General features: G+C 45.6%; 1 protein-coding gene across 5 annotated transcripts in view; it reads right to left on the minus strand.

Annotated features, from left to right (window-relative positions):
* RBM6 (RNA binding motif protein 6) overlaps window positions 1–19,921 on the minus strand; it is a 59,551-nt gene that overhangs the window by 10,834 nt on the left and 28,796 nt on the right. For all 5 annotated transcript variants that reach the window (XM_080625931.1, XM_080625932.1, XM_080625929.1 and 2 more), the window contains 6 exons: window positions 5,703–5,777; window positions 3,941–4,001; window positions 2,790–2,858; window positions 1,463–1,714; window positions 799–959; window positions 21–118 (listed from right to left, as the gene is read on the minus strand). In XM_080625931.1, the coding sequence (XP_080482057.1) occupies window positions 21–118; window positions 799–959; window positions 1,463–1,714; window positions 2,790–2,858; window positions 3,941–4,001; window positions 5,703–5,777 (716 nt within the window). The remainder of the gene's footprint in view (window positions 1–20; window positions 119–798; window positions 960–1,462; window positions 1,715–2,789; window positions 2,859–3,940; window positions 4,002–5,702; window positions 5,778–19,921) is intronic.

The following is a 19,921-nucleotide window of genomic DNA, read 5'->3' on the forward strand; positions in this document are numbered from 1 at the left end:
ACCACCTCATCTGTCTATACCTTCTCCTCCCTGTAGCAAGATTCACTTCCACCGTACGTCCATCAATGCAGATTGGGGGATCCAGATTCTGCAGTATCTTTAACAACCTCATCGCCTCCTGTAAAAGGGAAGTAGAATTTCACATCCATGAGAAAGAAATTAAGCTTGTTTCTCAAATCCAGCCTGCCTGAAAGGAAGGCTTTGTGCTTACATGACAACCATACTAGGACAGGAAACACAACACTTGTCTAAATATTACTGAAAGGTACTTAGGATGAGACAAAAGGGATCAATTCATTGTTAGGCTCTCTGCTTGTCCTATGAGTGTTTTCAGCAGCCAGCTAGGGCTGCCTGTTCTCCTAGGGCTACTGAACAATGCAGCACTGTGGTTGCTGTTGCACTCTCTGGACCAGTGCCAGAGAGCACAGCTATGGAGCCTGGGAGTCACCCAGAACCAGAAAATGTGAATCCTTCACCATGGGACTCTCTGTTAATTAAGATTCTTCCCTTCTGCAGGTAGAAATCACTGAATTCAAGTTCCCTGCAAACAAAATATCTGTGCAAGAGGTGTTCAAGTTTAGAAGGGTCTACAAAGAAAGGTCTTCAGGCCAGAAATTCACCAAGTATCACAACTTCTGAGAACAAAGACAACCTTTGGCTCCTAAAGCCAGACAAGCAGAAGAGAGCACTGACTCCAGGAGAGCTGACTTGCAAGTACACCTATTTCTTACAGTAGTGTTTCTACTACAGACTACAGATGCCAACAGAGGGAGCATGTGAAAGCAGGAAACTACTTACAGCATGTGATTCCAGTTCAATGAAGCCATACGTTTGCCCCATCCGCCCAGCCTTGTTTTTCATGATGCGCACACTGGATGTGGAGAGACGCACATATGGGGCCAGGAGCCCCACAATCACCTCTGGTGGGGTGAATCGAGTAATACGCTTCAGCATAATTGCTGTGAAGGTCAACGAGAGACGTGGCCAGGAAGGAAAAAGTAGAAAAAAATAATTCAGACTTAAGTTTATTGTGACACCACAGGCAAAACTAAACCCATTCAAAGCAACAGCATGGCTTCCTGCAGTTGAGTCTGAAGGCCATTGCTGTTTTTCTCTCCACTTTGCAAGATGGTCAGAGCACTGCTTCCAATTGCTAACCATTCCTTCCCAGAAAACACAGCAGAAAGCAGGCCCCTCCTCAGAGGAGCTCAGCCCACAGTAACTTCTGACCAGAGAGGCTTTTGCTGCTGTGTTAACTGTGCCATCCTGAAGCCACTATGCCCTGGCTTAATTTTCTTAAAGGCAATGGGCTGTGGCCTTTGGGATTGGACAGCCCATCATTACTTCATTTCTGTAACACAGAAACCTCCTCCAGAGGTTTTAATGAAATGCTGCCCTTTCTGCAGATGGACTCATGGAGTGCAAGCAAGAGGAATCCAAAACTGGGCCCTGTGCCACTCACTTCTGCTTCCTCCACCATCCTGTGGTGTGGTTTCTTCTGCTTCTCTCTGAGAAGGCAGCTCCTGGTGCCGGTCCGTGTCTCGTCTCTTCTCCTGTGAAGGCCGTCCCTCTCTCCCTTCATCTCTCTTCCTTGGCTCCTGTTCCTGAGGCTGACACTCCTGCTGTGGAGTGGGAACCGGAGGCTGGAGAGGCTGCTTTGGAGATCCTGGTTGTCCTGATAATTCTTGCTCAGGTTTTTCGAGCTTTGTCTCTGCTATTAGAGAGGAGAAATGGACCAGTTCTACATAGTGTTTCAGCATGTATTCTTCTTCTCATTTTCTGAACACTGCATCAACACCCCTTAAAAAAGGCTAACCTGTTCTGCCCTTTGCATATCCTCTGTCTTAACACTCTGCAGGCACAAGGTGTGTAAAGGACAAGCTAGATACTGCTCATCCTTCCACTGCCTTGTTTCATGTCGGGCTCCTTTACCTGACCTCTCCTGTCAGACAAGAGGCTTTTCTGGCTCCTTTTAGGACTGGCTCTTGACTGAGCAAACATGAATCACGGTTGGTTTGGATATGTCCCCTCTATGTCAAGAACAATCTACATGGCAGTGATATCCCTACTATGCCTGATGTATTCTTGAACACCCATAGCTGAGCAGTATCAACTAGTAACTGCCACCCTATCTCTATGCTAGAGGAAAACTGAATTCAGGCCCCTATGATCACCAAGTGAAATGCATCATAATACAATCACTGATTTTATCAGGTGCCTACTTACCACAGGTGAGGCAGATATGTGGAAACACCCTGCCCCCCTGCCTATCTGTGCAATACAAAGAAGACAAACCCCACCAAGCTTCTGTGCTTGAAGGCCTCTGAAGCATCTGCCTTCACTTTAGAAGAGATCCCTGACAAAGCTGTGGGGCTACAAAGTCAGACATCACCAGCCCTGCACCCGCTGCTGAAGTCTTTTCCCACAAAGAGAAAGAAATTAAGAGTGCAAAACCTGGCACAGTGAAGCTTCACTTTTTAATGTCCCTCAGAGCACCTTCCCACTCTCTTCTGTCTGAGCAGTGGGCAGCATGGCAGAACACACAGAGATTCTGCACATAAATGTTGGGAAAGCTGGACGCTGACTGGCTTGGCTGTAAGCACAGCTCGTGTTGGACAGACCTGCACCAATTCATCTTCAGTTTGCAGAGTGCAGAGTTTTGGCTGTACTTGATGAGCCACATAAAATTTGCATATGAATCCAGTCTGCACACACAGCTGAGAAAACTGCCCATGCAAATCAAGCAGACATGATCACAACCCCAGAGATGAGGAGAGCAATTATCTTACTGAATTCTTCCTCAGCTGGTGCATCCTCTCCCTCAGAAGCACCTCTGGACTCTGGGCCTGCTCTGCTCCCTGTAAGAGAGGCATATTAAAGTCCATTTCAAGCCCATCAGTCACAAAGCAAGCAAGAATTCACGCAAAGCTGCAGCAACAACAGTACATGCCTAGAAAGTTGCTTTGTTTCACCCACAAATTAAAGGGCAGAGAGAGATCACCTTATTACCTACATGTTTTCACAATCAACAAAAGCAGGTCAGTAAGAAGCATGCGCCACAATCTGTCTTCACAGCATCTTAAGGCTCTGTTTAATTTGCTCCTCAGCAGTTTTATTACAACTCACAGTTGCGTTGGGCCAGCTCTGCCTTCATAACGCTGATGAAGGAGCCACAGTGCAAGGAAAGCACAACCACAGGGACAGTGCTTCAGTAAATAGAGAGTTCTGCATCAGCAGTTATTTTAATGCCCTTCTGCCTGGAGTATGCAGGTAAGAAATGCAAAACATGAGAAGTCTGCTCAAAGACACAGAGCCAAAGCTTACAGAGTGCTTGGAATTCCTGCTCATTCCAAGGAAATCAGTTCCTCAAGGGAGTATTTTGGCTCTCATGCCCTCCCACCCCACCAAGCAGAGGTGCTAGCAGGGTTAAGGAGGAGCTCCTGGAGGAGCAGAACTCCTTTCCATGAACTTCTTACAGTCAGCAAGGTGAGTTCAGCAATTCAAATCCTGGATTCACCTCTAATCTGAGAGCCTCAAAGAAATAACACCAAAACCATGTGGCTGTTATCTCCCAGGGAAGGTGAGTCAAGTGGAAGCCATCAAGGGCCAGCAGTACTAGCTCACAGTGCTGGAGAACACACAACCTGCAACTCCGTGGATGAACCGACAATGCCAGAGTAACAGAAAGGAAAGGCTTTGTGCAGCAAGACACCTCTCCACCAAGCCTCACAAGTACAGAGAACCTAGTAGCAACAGATCCACAGGCAACATCTTTAGTGTGGACAGGGAAAAGGGTCTAAACGAAGCAAAACTAATAACACTCTGACACTGCCCAGACAGTCAAACAAGAAGGATACCACAGGGAAGCCAGAGGAGAAACTTACATGTCAGGGCAGACGAAACTTCTAACCGACCAAGCACAGGGTCCAGACATACTCACCATCTCTTGGGAGCTTGCAATAGGAGCAGGAAGATCTGTAGCCCACTGTACACACCTTACACTGCAATGGAAGATGGACAGCATGAGGAAGTCATGTTTTGATGGCAATAGGTATAATCTACTCCAGAATGCTACATGCCACAGTGCTTTCAGAAGGTAACTACAGCCACAGAAAAGTTACAGAAAGAGCCTGAGAGACAGGATGGGTAATGGCAGCACGAGCCTTGGCTGGAATGGAAAGGAAATGCTCATAAGGCTTAAAGCTGGGATTGCCTTGGGAACAGGATTTTCACATAACTTCTGAGCACAGATCACCATGGAGGTACTTCACTAGTCCCTGGTGACTAGTGAAGACATTAAAACGGGACTCTTAACCTCTCAAGTGATGCTGGACCAAAAAGCTACATGCTAGGCACCATATTGCCAGCATCATGTTGTTTCAAAGGATTCAAAGTTACCTTTGTATTCTCTAATCTCAACTCATTCCTAAAGCAGGGACAAAGTCCTTATCTGAGCTAAACTGTAGATACTGATGTAATTTACTGCACAGGGAGAGTCAATGAAGAGGTGTCAGCTAACCAGGGGCTAGGGGTGTACGGGCTCAGATGTTTATGCCACACAGAACCACCATGGAAACAGCCAAGTGCCTCGTCTTCAGAGCTCTCTCCGGACACAGCACTTCCTGTTCAAGCTCTTTGGAAATGCATTGCTCCTCTTTCATACCATTTTCTTTTTTCTCTAACTGAAGCCCTGCATATGCTTTAGGGCATAAGGAAGCTCGCTCAGGCCATACTTATGCACAAAAACAATGGGGCAATATAGGTACTTCTCATGGCACAGAGAGCTGTGGAAGAAACCACTGCCTGAAACTTCTGTCTCTACTTGATTTTTGAAGCACTGCGAGCACAGACAAGCACTGAGCAGTGGCTCTGCTGGCAGCTGGAGTGCATCCAGCTAGCCTGGATGAGGGTTTTTGTAGCCCAGTGTGTCCAGTGGTCAAGGCGGGAGTCTAACTACAACTGATTCCTTCCTACCCTGCCACAACCTCTTGTCTGCAGCAGGCAGGAATGCAGGCAACAACCTGCTCTAGCCCTTTAGGTCTTTGCTCTAGTATTCCTCCCCAGCCTTCTGCAGCCAAAAGTGCCCATTCTGGGAGAACCATGGGAAGGGCATGGAACAAAACAGGCCCTTGGGCAGCTGTGCTTCTACTGAAATGGGTCACCTCCAGTCTGTGCTAACTGCTGCCTGGACACGGACTCATTTCCATGCTTCCTTCCTTGCTGCACTTACTACACTTAAATCCAGATCACAGGTTCCTGCATGAGATAGAGGGGTGGTTTGTACTGTTTGTGGTTTTGCTGGTGAAAGCTCTGGTTACCTGGCCAGTGAAGACACTGTGGTTAACACGTGAACCAGAGTGCAAGCCTCTTCATCCTAGTCAGCAGAATCACTGTCTCATTTTGTTTTTTTCAGGAGAAAGGATCCACACACTATATTCCCCACATGTTAAAAGGGAACCACTGCAGAGGGAAGAAACTGCTCTGCATGTAAAACACTGACTACCTGCACCAAAGCAACACTCACTCACATAGGTGGTATCAGAAACAAGGTAAGGAAAACCACAGTGTTTAGAAGAGCTTCAGGACACAAGTATTACTCTTACGGATCTTCAGCCACAGAGCAAACATCTCGCACTCCTCCCTGCTTCACTGCCCTGAGAGCCAGCAGGAGAGGCACAACACAGCTCTCATCACATACTTACACGTTTGCAGCGCCAAAACTCTGGGCATGGGGTGTATTCAAGGGTCACTTCTTTGCCACCAATCGAAAGAGTTCCCTGTTGAGACAAGGGGGTAAATGACGAATGTGCCCAGCACACACAGATTACTCAGAGGCAAAGAAAGGGGTTAAAGCTCTGGTTCCTAAAGGTTTTACAAGTGGAACAAGGTGAAAAGGGGAGAAAGTCTCCCAGTTCAGTTAGCTGGAGCTCTGTCATGGAAGGGAAACTCTCTGCATCATTCTCTAGCACAGGGTAACAAAGCTGTTAGCTCCAGAGGAACTAGGCAGAAGAGGCTTTGCCACCTCCTGGGAAGAGCAGAGACAGAGTAACCAGAGCATGAGAGGGAAGCTGCTTTAACCTGCTTTTGTCCACATGCTGGAAAGGGGCAGCTGGACAGCCTCCTTCACACCAGCCACCACCAGGCTGGCCTCAACGCAGCTGTTTGAGGAGGAATACAAGGAAAAACGCTACTGAGGTGAGAGAATTTTCATACTTGGGTTAATCTTCATGTCACTCATGAAACCCTTCAGAGAAGTATGCCAGCATGTGGCAAGGTCACTGGCTCCACAGCCAGCAGAGCTGCCGCTCTGCAGCCAGTCCTTGGTGGGGTGGCCTTGAGCACTGGTGCAGCAGCTGCAGAGGAGCTCCACTGCCTATAAAGCCACACCGTTTTCAGCTCCACGCCTGATGCTTCGGAGAGACATCAGGAGCCCAACAAATCCACAAGCTTTGCTGAAATGTAGACAACTTAAGGATGAAATGAAGTCGTAGGTGCAAGTTCCTCAACTCCTGCCTGGAACAGTCCCTAAAAGCAGTGAGCAGCAAGGATTCCTGGTGGCTCTCATCTGCTGTGGACAATTGACCATGCCTGGGCATGCAAGATGCAGGCTGAGCCACGAGTGCACGGAGCTGTGAGATATTTCATGTCACTGGAGGCACTGCCAGACCATGCAGTCAGTGTTTCCCAATACCACAAATATGAGACTCAGTGACAATAATGACACTCGGACCCAGGTCTCCCAAGCCTCAGGAGAGCAGTTGCTCTTCTGGCCCACTGCTGGACGGTACAGACAGATATCGGGGAGCTGTAAATGCCCCAAGCTATTCTGGGGAGCTCTGATGAGTCAGAAGCTTCCCAGGTACTCTGACTCAGTGGCCTAGTCACACAAGAGCCAACAGAGCAAACCAGGAACATGAGAAAACAAGTTCCCAGAGTTATCATTCGGAAGTCACAATAAACCCATGCATAAATTGCTGTGCAGAACGTGAAGGAAATGCTCGGGAATATGTAAAGTAGAGGGAAGAGTTCATGGCAGAGAATCACTAAGCGGTGGTACAACAATAATCCTTTAACCCCTGAGAAAAAACGCAGCAGAGAAAGTTGGAGACCAAAGACACTGCCTATACAGTCAGGTTGCACAGCTCCCTTCTCCACAGCCTGCCTTTTATGGACCAACATCATCCTTTCCTACCAGGCCTATACACATGGGGGATTTCCTTCCTGCTGTCCCGCAGTTTAAGTAGTGATTTCCAACATGCATTTGCCTTTGCCTTACAGAAAGCTGAGCCATTCCTAGACCTTGCTGAGGGCTGGCATTTGCACTCAGTGCTGCAACCTCAGACGCAAGGAATCTCCTCGGGGTCTATTTACACTGTGGAGTATTGCCTACTTTTCATGCCTAGGAGAAAGTCTGCACCTTCTTTAAGACACGTGAGGAAACACAAGTGAGAAGGACAGCGAGAAGGCAATCAAGGCTGTCCCACTGGGACTGTTGGTCCCTCTGAGATGGACATGTTCCCTCTCCCAAGCAGGGCACCCATCATATCACATCACATACTCAGGAGATGGGCAGTGCCAGGAGAGCAGGCTAGAAGCGCCCATGCCTGCCTCAGGACCCACTGAGTGCAGGCAGGGAGAGAAGGCAGGGTGCACATCCCCACAAGCAGAGCCACAGCCCTGAGCCAACGGAAGCCCTCGGAAACAGCAGCTCCTCAGCAGACACTTCCAGCCCTGCATATGAGCTTCGGAAATAAGGACAACTTAGATCTGAGGACACATCCTCTGGTAAGCAATCCATCACACAGCTTCATTCGTCTACAAGCCATTGAGGATAATACTTGCCAGAAAGCTTTAAGATTATTTTTGGGTTTATGGAAAATGTTTTGTAAGTGTGTGTAGTGCTGGTCTCTACTGCAAATTCAGTTCCTGGAGACTGCAGAAAGTGTCACTTGCATAATTACTCCCTGATTTCCTTAGCACCCTGCTGATTGCCTGCTTACTTTTCCAACAAGCTTTCTCTTACTGATTTCTTCTTGATAAAGTCATTTTCAAGGTTGCAATCATCATTTAACACCACAAAATGAGTCCTTCGTTTAGGACACACTTTGTCAGGATTCAGTGACTTTAAATTCCTCATTCCCCCATTTTGTTACTATAGAATATTTTCAACCTTTATTTGCTCTAGTTCCTGTCACTGCTTGTTCCTTTTATCTCTATCTTCTTCCCTTTCTCCGCAGAATATTTTGGATAATACCCTAATTCTCAGTTCACCACTTTCAACTGAGCAGATCTTTGTGAAAACACAAAGACTTTCTGAGAATTTCAGTAAAAAGTGCTAGGGGAAAAGAAAATGTATGCCAAAGGTATGCCATATGTACTACCTGGCACTCAGACTGTAACAACCTCTTCCATATTCATGCATTTTAGCCTGGACCTCTCTCATCGACTGACCTGCTCTATGTCCGTATAATCTTCCTGTGGGTTTTCAACCTGTTCTTCTGAGCAGCTTGGCCTTTTCTCTCTAAATCAGTAAGCTACAGAAAAGTCTCTCTGGTCCTCCCAGTCAGGAACCTCCCCCTCAAAACCAGCAGTAAACACACAGTTGACTCACCAGTGAAGGGTTTAAAAGGCTGCGCAGCTCCGCAGTCATGAAACACTGAGCTCTCAGCCATGGAAATGTCTGGATTTCCAAGGACACAAGTAGATTCTACTCTTTTTTTCTGAATTCACCAAATCACGCCAAATTCATCAAAACAAAGCATTGGGACTTTACTCCTGGGAGCAATGATTTATGCTATTGTTTGATATCTTTCAAACACAGACATGTTTTTTCGCTCAGAAGTCTGTTGGAGATGCAGTGCTGGATTCTAAGCTAAGTGATACAATACAGTGCAAACCATTTAAGCTAAAGCTACTAAAACACCTGCATCATCTTCAATAATAGCTGATGGCCTGGTGTGCAAATATTACTGGCAATAGACTGATCAACTGAGCAATCTCACCATGAGGTGGTTCTACAGTGATGCCATGAATCCATAAACCCTGTCTGCAGAAAGAGCACACAGCAAGTACTAATGTCTCAGAGCCCTTCACTGAGCAGGGGCAAACCCCACAAGTACAGGTTACTTCAAGAGAGGGAAAGAAAAAGGGAAAATTCCTTAGCCATGATATCCACAGGTGATGAAATCCTTCCAAAAGCACTTTGGAGGCTGCACATCTACTGGGCAACAGAATTCCTACCAGAGTTACCAGAGCACTTACCAAGCTCTGTCTGCAAAGACAGTTAAACTGGAAGCATTAAAAGAGTATCAGTAAGATCTAAGTGGTAAAGGTAAGCTTAACTGTAAGAAAAAAAAACCCAGACCACACTCTTAACACGTGTAACACCCACCCATGAGGCTGGTTTTAACTCATCTCTAGTTTAACATCTTTGCAATCATACTAGTTTAAGAAGGCAAGAGCTCACCTCCTGCTCCAAACAGAGCACAGCTAACTCACTGCCTGCTGCCGAGTTGTGCAGTATATGAGCACGGATCACTTTGATCACGCTTCCTAGGGAAGCAAGGCAGCTCCTGACAGGGCCAGGAGATAGACTGCTGCAGGTCAGGCATGGCACGAGCTACCCATTTCAGCTGCTTATCTGTCAATTAGCATTTACAGTTGGCATGCTGGGATTTCTCATGCTTGCTGACAGCCTTCTAATGATGATGACTGGGGGTTAAGGAGGGGGAGAACTTGCCAAAAAAGTATCTCTATGTTCTCCAAGACTGAGATGACAGAAGAATATAAATCATCAATGTCAAAGCTTTTGCTAACTGTTTCTTTGGAAAAAAATAAATTAGAGCATCCAAGAGTGACCTAGAAAATGTGAAATGTGGAGAGCTTTCGGAGCACGGCACACTCCCGCGCATCAAACCAGGCTTCTGCTTTAATTGAAGTTGGCCAAACATTAAAACCTGCAGTAAAATCTCACTTCAGAGTCTCTTAACAATGAGCTGACAGCTCTCCAAGTATCCTACTGCACGGCTCAGGCTTCAGCAGCTACCACCCAGGCTGCCAAAACTGCACGGAGAAGTGGATGTAGCAACCAGCACCGCTGTGGATTGCTGTGGAGGAAGCGTGCTCCGGCTCTTCCAGTGGGATGGTAATTGCATGCCACCATTCCTTGGCACAACAAAGGCTATGGGTACTTGACTCAGTGGAGCAGCAGTCGTCAGTCTCAGCTTTACAGATGACACACCTGGAGCAGCCGCACGTCATTTTTGGAACAGAACCAGGGCTCAGCTCTTGAGCCCCCAAATCCACAAGGATTAATAAGCCAAAGTTTTCTCCTTGGCTACAACCGCAGAGCAGCAACCAAGAGAGTGCACTACAAGTGAACCATAGTCAGATCTCCTCCAGCAGCTGGCTTGTGCACAAAACCAAACACCACTTCAGCTAATTATTTCCTTATATTGTTCATAGCTTGATTAAATGGAAAATATCCATGCCATGAACTAAAAGGTTCTGATATCCTTCTTGCTGCATAATAACCAAGTCAGAAGACTGACATGGTTCCCCATGTTGAAAATTAACTTAAAATACCATTTGCAAACAGGTATAAAATTGCATACAAAGATTATGACAAAAGAATGCTTACGGGCAGCACAGCAAAGCAGTCTCATTCAAACACCAGAATTAACCTCGTTTACATGATGCTAATTCAACCCTCTTATGCATCTTTACTATAATTAGGATGGTTATTCAAAAATCATTACACAGCCATCATTTAAAAATTACTTAAACCTATTAATGATGTTTTTATTGCCTTGAGGAGGCAGCCTGGGAATGCAGAGGGAGCCCATGGTCCCAGCAGCACTTCCTAGAACAGGGAGCTCTCACCACCCACACAGTATTTTCCAGTCCTGACCTCCACATGCACTGGTCAGGACAGCACAGGGATACAGGCGGCTAGCAGCAGCAGGAGGGTTATCTAAGTGTAACCACTAATCAAACTGCTTTCAGGTTTTCTCCTATTTGAGTATGGACTATAAATGCAAATTTAACAACCCCAACCACAACACTATGTAAATTACATAGCCAGATCCTATTCCACTGGCGTGGTGCTCATCTCCGTGCAGAGCCTGGAGAGCACAAGGCTCTCTCCCTCAAGATATTTATCTTCAGGTAAAGCAAGCAGGCAGGGTCAAGCACCAAAGGTCCCTCTAACCCACACATCCCCAGCTGCTTGTGGAATTCCAGAGGCAGCAGCTTCCCAGGACAGAGCAGAGGGCCAACACCTGGGAACATAAGAGACCGGCTGGATATATTTCAAAACAAGATCATCTCAGCCACAGAAACTGGCTTCCCATCCCATTTTTTCCATATGCTTAAGTTTTTATCCCCGAGCTCCTTGGCAGCTGCTGTACAAGGGATTCAACTCTACAGAGCAAGAGGCAGAACATCTGCTTACCTTTGACAAAAAGCAGATGAGAAAAGCTGTGAACCCACAAACCACAATCCATCTGTAATTAAGCATTTAGAAAACAGAGCATGATGTGGAGAGATGAAGAAACAACAGTGATCCAGCCTGTTGCACGGTACTGCAGCAATCTGGCATTTCCTACAGGAACAGTACCTACAAGCACATTCCTAGTGTAGAGGGAATTTTTCCAAGGCTTTCAGTCCCCTTCTCCAGCTCCCTAACCGTTTGCAGCTCAGCAACTTCTTTTTATTGGCCTGATCTATCAGGGTCCAGTATTCTCCTGCTGAGTAGCTCACAGTCATGGCAGAAGATTCAAGATATACAGGGGAAAGGATGGTCTGACAAGTGGTGGATCCCTGAAGAATGGTTACATCACCATGTGGATTCAAATGACCGTGTATTATTACAGGTCTCTATCAAGGCTAAAACTGACATGAATCTTTCATAAACGTTATGTTAGTGGTTACCTAGAAAGGAGGATGCTTGGCTCCTGGGCATCAGTGATGCCATGGAGGTGAAGAGCATGTGGCATCACTTCGAAGCACTTAGCAGCAAGGCATGCATTTATTTCAACAATGATCGGATGCTAGCCAGCACAGCATACTCAGGGCTCGTGGTCTGAGGAGGCCTGAGACGGAGAGCCCAAAGATGTCACATCAATCCTGAGTTAGCAGAACATGATTTCAGGCACATCACTGACGGGCATGTTAAACAAAATTGGCACTAACACAGAATTGAGGCATTAGGAGGATAACTTAAGAGAGCCCTAAAGATGTAGTAGCTAAATATAACAGATTAAGATGCTATGTAAGGATTATTTTATCTCAGATAGCACCCAGTGCCTTTTTTTCAAACTCTTTTTATCCCCTTGCACTGGGACCATCCATTGTGACACACAAGTTTTCACTTCTGCTTGCTCCTAGATAGCCTTCCTCAGACCTCCCTTTCTGTCTGCTTATCCAGGACATTTGTCCTTCAGCAGAAGGTGCCAGTCTACATCCTTTAAGTACCTTATTTTCAGACACCTCATTTAGCCTGCTGAGACACCTCCAGTTTTCTTCCTACGATTTCTGAATTCCCTGGATACCAGCCATACTCTTTTGAAGCAAGTCCCAGTATCTTTCTGTAACTCATCTCCCTCCACTGACATCCTTCTCACAAATAGACACAGAAATTGCCTTTCAGGCTATGCCAGCTCTCTACGTTTTATTTCCTGAAGTTTGAACTCCGATTCACTTCCAAGTGAGGTCTCTCAAAGTGCTTATCTTTTAAACACAGCATTTGCTCCACTTGTCAGCACACTCAGTCCCACTCTGAGAACTCTACCACCAAAACAGTTGGTGCAGGCAAGCTCCCAGTTACGGCTCCAGGAAGGATAACAGTGATGTGTTGCAGCTTGACAAAACACACAATGTGCTTCATGCTTCACATGCTCTAGGGCCAGCTTTGGGTGGTAGGTGGTATGAATGGCTTCTGTATTTCACTCTGTAAGGAGATTTCAACACATCTTAAAGTTTTATTTCATCCAGTGAAGCAAAGCCACCAAAAGTCCTAACATCTCCCTGCCCAGCTAATACTAACCTCCAGCTTCCCCCACCCTCCAAAGAGGACCCTTTGCAGATCAGCATTACAGAATCACTGACAAAACGTGGAAATTTTAAAATTAAATCCTTTCTTATACAATACAAAGGGTTCAGAAGAGACTTTCTAGAGTTCAGACAGTGAGGGTCTGGTTACATCAGGAGATAACAGCTCAAAGGGAGACAAGTTCTGCACTCTGGTGTAACTGGCTGTGCTTCCATCCCACAGCTGAAAAGAAGCATGGATGGTTAAGGGCTTATTAGGGGGTAAGCAAAGAAGGTCATGCATATGATTTTCTTTAATGGTTGGACTCAATGACCTTTAAAGGTCTTTTCCAACCTAAATGATTCTATGATTCTGTATCAAGAACTTGGTCCCATGTCCAAAAAAGCACGAATCAGGTTATCAGCTATTTGAAAAGTAAGCTTAAACTATCAAAACTTAAAGACTATTTAAATATTTAGCATATTGAGTATCATTATCCACAGAAGGCTCTAGGGAAGGGTCCGCATAGCTCTGCCTCATCTATATTCCTTTTCTGACTCACCATGGTCTACTGCCTGGACACTGTCTTTGAACAACAGCTGCTTCAAAGACTCCCTCTGCTCGCAACACAGGGATTTCCCTTCTCTCTCCAAAAGACTGCTCTACTGCCTGGACATAATCCTCAATACTTTGTTATACGGCCACCTTCTTCCTCAAAGGCCATCTCATCCCATAATGTTTTTAAATGATATAAAGATAAGGAAGGTTAGCACAATGCACTAATGCACCCCAGGACCTTCCTGTGCATTTTCCCCAGGGGTACCTTACAATTAGGAATGGCCATTAGGAAGCTGGGAAACAATGAGAAAAGGTCCAGCTCTTTTTTCACAGTTTTGAAACACAGTATCAAAACACTAAAGAGCAATTCCAATGCAAAACCAGGCTGGGAAAGCTCTGCCTTAGAGAAGCAAACTTATTCCTACACAATTCAGCCTGTTTGAAGCCTTTAAAGACCCAACACTCAAACAAAAGCAGCTCCTTTTGCTGGAGCATGTAACCACGGGATTACACACCAATTCCAAGATGGCTTGACCTGCATGGTGAACAGAGTGCAGGATGTTCTGTGCAGCAGCAAAAGTTCACTAATGTTCAACTAAGAACACACCGAGGAGAGAGCAGTGCAGAGGCTCCTTCAGACACGCGGCCACTGAATTAAGCTCTTGGAGCCTTCACTGGCAATGCTTTCTCTGCTTCTAGTGCTCATGCATGCCTCCTGCGGGGCAGGCTCCCTGCTGAAAGGAGAAGACCTCAAAATCCTAGGAAGAGGGAGCAGCTTTGGATAAAAAGAGGGTTTTGTCCTTGGAGACTTCATTTCTCAACATCTGTAAATTCCCAGTTAATGGCAAAACTGGGAGCCTGATACTGACTCCCAAAGGGTAAGAGAAAGACCCTTGGCCAGTTGTCAGGACAAATTCACCAGCAGCGCAACACTTACCTGTGCTTTCTCAATAATCATTCCCAGCACATCAGCACGTCCTTGAGGTGGCCTGACCAAAAGCTATATCCAGATCCTTAACAGTCACATCTGGACAGAGCAAGAGTGCAGCTGGCACATCTTGAGGCTGGCAAGTGTACTGATTTCAACATCTGAGCAAATGCTGCCTCTTAAAAGAATCAGAATCAGAACCAGAATTACCAGGTTGGAAGGGACCTTCAAGATCATCGAGTCCAACCCATGCCTTACACCTCGACTAAACCATATCACCAAGTACCACATCCAATCTCTTTTTAAACACATCCAGGGATGGAGACTCCACCACCACCCTGGGCAGACCGTTCCAATATTTTATTATTCTTTCTGTGAAAAATTTCTTCCTAATATCCAACCTGTACCTTCCTTGGCGCAGTTTGAGACTGTGTCCTCTCGTTCTATCAGTTGTTGCCTGATAAAAGAGACCAACCCCCACCTGTCTACAACCTCCTTTCAGGAGGTTGTAGAGAGTGATAAGGTCACCTCTAAGTCTCCTTTTCTCCAGGCTAAACAACTCCAACTCTCTCAGTCGCTCCTCGTAGGGCTTGTGGTCCAAGCCCCTCACCAACCTCGTGGCCCTCCTTTGGACGCGCTCAATCATTTCTACGTCCTTCTTAAACTGAGGAGCCCAGAACTGGACACAGTACTCAAGGTGCGGCCTCACCAGTGCTAAATACAGGGGAAGAATAACCTCCCTGTTTCTGCTAGAACCTCTGCTTTAACCTCTTTGGTCAGTATTTGCCCAAGAAACCTGTCACAGTGTGAGAACAGAGCTACCTGAGCCCTTTGGAAGGAAATGAGTTTCTACTGCCTGCCTGGCTTGGGTGCAATGTCCCACTAGTGGGTATCACAGCTCGCCACAGGACCCAGCAGCTCCTCCTTTAGAAGGGCTTAGAGGTTTAAGAAGTTCATCCGGCAGCTGCACTACACAACATCCAGAAGTACATCCAGATCCCTCCTTACTGTTTGGGGACTTCAGCAGTCCCCAGAACTGCTGAAGAAAGGAGCTTAGTGGCCTGTCAGGGGGCAAGAGGCAGAAGAAGCAACTCTCCTGTGTGAATATCCAAGCTCTGAGCTATGGTAGCTGACCTCAGCTCTTCAGGAGAGTCTAGCCAGAGAGTGAGTGTGCAGGACATCAGTTTCTACAATAACCCTGACAAGGAGGAAGAAAAGGAACATGATTCCCTGTCGTGTCGGAAGTGCCCCAGCTTGGCTGAATCCCTAAGGGATTAGAAAGGGAAACAGCACACACAGACATCGCCTTAAACTGACAGATAAGCAGCACAGTAGCGGGTGGCTCAGCTTCTGCCACTTGAACCTCTTTTGGGACTCTAATACCCAGGGATGTATCAAGCCAGACAGCGACACATGGCTCAGTACAGACAGACACAGAGGTGCTGCCTGCAGCTCCTGGTGTGCAGCTGCTCATCTCAAGCACTAGAGCACCAGAGACATGTTGCTTTCAGCTGCTCCTCTTGGAATTGGGTGGATTACCTGTCACTAAGAGGTGTTTATTACACATTTTGGAATTCGCTTCTTATATTTAATGATGGGTCCAGTCTACACCCAAAAGAGGAAAAACAGGCAAGCTAAGTTAGTGCAATGGGCAGAGAAGCAGGTAGTGGTAGAAGACAAACACTGATCTCACATGGATGAGGCACAGAAGAACACCTTGTCACGGATATAAAACTAAACCACCTCAGCTCTCTTCTCCAGTGGTATCACAAGTTCGGAAGAATCAATCAGGCTTTCAAAACCTAGGACTATAAACAGCAAAATACTTTAGTCATTATATCATTAATGCACAGCTTTGCATCGCGAGACACCTTCTTAGCAAGACTTCTCAACCTGGTTTTACAGATATGAAAATGCATCTTGGGATTCTGAGGACTTAAAATTACTGTCTGTTAAGTCTGCTCTTGAGATCCTGATTGAAAAGTACATCAAATGTTTGCTTGGGCTTTTACTGCCATCCTGGCTCAAATCTGGAACATGAAGCCCATCTGAATATTGCTAATTTCCTGCTAAGACGTGGACTGTACATCACAAGAACTAAGATATCTCCCCTGCCGTCTATGAAAACAGGAGAGAATTACTTTTATCCTCTTGCTTTAAAGAAGACAGTTCCAGAAATTTCAATATTTAAATCCCCTGTTTACAGCTTCATAGCTTTGACCCTCATAAAAAATGTAATTCATTTCACGACACACTTGATACAGACCCCTGTCCTTTGGGGAATCTACTCCTAGAAACTTTTGTTCACCCTGCGGAAGACATCTCTAATGAAACTTATAAGTAACCTGAAGTGAGGGAGATGCAAGAGGACACTTGGATGCAACATCTCGTAGCTTTCAACGCATACACACAGTGCAATAGGACAGCAAACCAAACCCTGAGGCAGAATGCTACTTTACATCAGACACTTCACTGCAACAAGTCGACCACGCATTGTACAGTTGCTGTCACTGCAGAAGCCAAGAAGAACTTTTTCACCTCCTTCCTGCATCTCCTTGTACAAAATTGCTTCAGGATTTTCCCCCATTGCCCTCTTCTGCGAGCAATCACAGCCAAAGATTCAGCAAGGTGGTCACACTGTGGTACTGAGGACCTCTCACTTGCTGCCCCATTCACACAGGCTGGGTTAAACAGGTTGCCATATATGACGGAAGAAGAAATTTCCTCCAGCTGAAATGAGAGAGGATCAAGGGCAGTTTGTGCCCTTCTCAGAAGTACAGGGGGCTGTTGCCTGCTAGCACTCTTGGTGCCCTTCCACCTAACGTGTTTTCTTGTCCCACACAGATGTAGAATGACAGCAACATTCCTGATCTCTGATCCTGCAGCATACAGTGCTTCTTGTGATCTCTGTAGGTATTAAAGCTTTAATAAGAGTCTTGGAAGTGCCCTGTGGCTGGCAGAGGAATGGGGCAGATAAGTCACTCTGTGTCCTTCTGTGTTAAATACCTGTTTCCTTGTTGACCTGTGACTTATGGCTAATGATGCAACAGTCCTCGGGCATGCCAGCCCCCATTTTCCACTGTAATCATGTTTCATTTCTAGTCACAAACATCAACAGCCCTGTTACAGTCAAATGGAAACAGAAATTCACAAATAAAAGCTGCTGACTGCCATAGCTTTGTTCTTGCACCTTCAAACTCAAAACATCTGAATTTCATCTTTTACCTGAGCAGAAAATGGCAAAATTCAAGGTACTCTTTTTGAAAGTATCCCAATTTAAGGTAGCCAGACTTCCATGATTTACCTTGAAAAGGCCCAACACAAACTTCAATGGGAAGAAACAGACTAACATCCACATCTCTGAAGGGAATTCCAGCTCTCTTTCACTATCATAAGCATAGTTATGCAAAAAAAATACATGGTATCTACAGAAAAGCAGGCAGAGAACAAGTGTTCTAAGAGACGAAACAGTGCGTCTGCCTTCCTTAACCCCAGGGAGAGCACAGTTTGACTTTTGTTCAACCTCTACACTCAACTTTTTACCTTCCTGTTCCAGCAATCCAACATCGACAGTGCACCAAGGATCGGAAGAGCAACCGCCGCTGAGAAAGCTTAAAAGCATGAACAAACATCTGAAGCTAACAAAGACAACTCATAAAGTGAAAATTGCAACACCACTTTGGTGTGCTCCCACTTATCAAAACAGCCCAGATGGAGTCTTAGTGCTGTAATCTGGCTCATAGGCTTGTAAATCATATCTGGTGTTCCCTTCAATGTTGCTGGGATTGGGTTGAGAAAGACTGCTGCCTTGTTCACCACAACAGCTCCTGTGCAAACCACTGTGGCAAAAATCACGATGGAAAGTGGTCTTGTTCTGGAAAGGAAAGTTAAGGTGTGCTCACCAAATGCCTCTAGTCATGTACACTGAGCCCATACAGACATTTCCCTCTCACTGCCTCTTTGTCTCCTTTAAGTAACTTCAGTCATATCAGCATCATCCACTTCTAAGAGTACAGAGGGAATTTCTGAGAGCGCATATGAAGTTCTGTTAGTCACCAGCTTACTTAAAGGATGACTTCAAAAGCATCAAAGCAAATTAGTGGCATTAGTCCTACTAACTTTTATATAGGAGCTTGATCAAGGGATTTTATATCCTAATCCAAAATCACCAGCTGACCACGTACACAATCTATCAATTACGGTAGCACACTATCTGTCCTACAGCTGATTTACCATATTCCTTTGAAGCACTTTGACACTACAATGATAAACATCTTCCAAATGGTTAGACAGGAATATATTTAATAGTTTCTACAGAACTTCACGGAAAAATCAACTCAATTAGAAACATACAATCTGAAAGAGCAGCCAGCAGTAAAACACTGCTCTTCATTTTAAGCTGAAACTGCACCTATTCGTAGCATCTGTGACTAACATTTCCTCATTGTCACACAACTGTTTCATTATCACCTTAGGAGAAAAGGACCTGACAGCTACACAGACAAGGTAGCATCTGTATGCTGCATATACATCCAAGGACTACTTCAAATTCCTTCTGGCTCAAGGCAAAATCTCACCTACAAATACAAAGGATGAGTGTGCCAGATGCCATGTCACTCAGGATAAAGCTTTGCATATTGACAATGACTGAAACAAAGCTATTTCTTAGGTGTTGCTCTGAAAACAACTGCTCTGCATTACAAGTTTAGCTCTATGGAAGGGGCAGAGAGCACACTTATACAGGTACACATGTACCTGTACCACAGGTACATGTTGCACTTCATGTTCACAAGCAAAAGCTTTCAATTACCCCATTTTCACAACAGCCATGCGGGGCATGACCAAAGGTCCAGCTGCCTAACAGTGGTTCCTCACTTTGAGCCACCAGTGTACATGAACCCCCATGCACCTTTGGATGCTGCACAGCAGCATGTGGTACCCAACAGGAGTAAGTGATGCACTGGATGATCATACAATCAGTCAGCCAGAGGGATGGACACTTATCTTAGCAACCACTCATGGATCAGGTTATTTAAACGACTTTCAGGAAATCACATCTATTCCTTAATGTTTGCCAGCTCAAGCTTCTGCACTGTAAATAGAACATCTATCCCAACAGAGTAAAACTTGATTGACAAAGCATTTGATATCTACAGGGAAAGAATAGGTATTTCAGAGATACATCATCACACAGATCTATTAATGTCAATGGGCAAAAAAGCCCAACAAACCCATGGCCACAACATAAATGCCCAGGGGCTAGAGGGAGGGCAGTTTCATCTTAAAGCATCCCTCCCCACCCTTCTCTATGGGGAACAACCTATTTATATAGCAGCCAAAGTGAACTTCAGCACATGGAAGAGATAATTCTGCAATATACATCAATATTTGATTCCTGAGATAAC

The sequence above is a fragment of the Psittacula echo genome, assembly GCF_963264785.1.
Source record: "Psittacula echo genome assembly, chromosome: 9".
NCBI lineage: Eukaryota > Metazoa > Chordata > Aves > Psittaciformes > Psittacidae > Psittacula > Psittacula echo.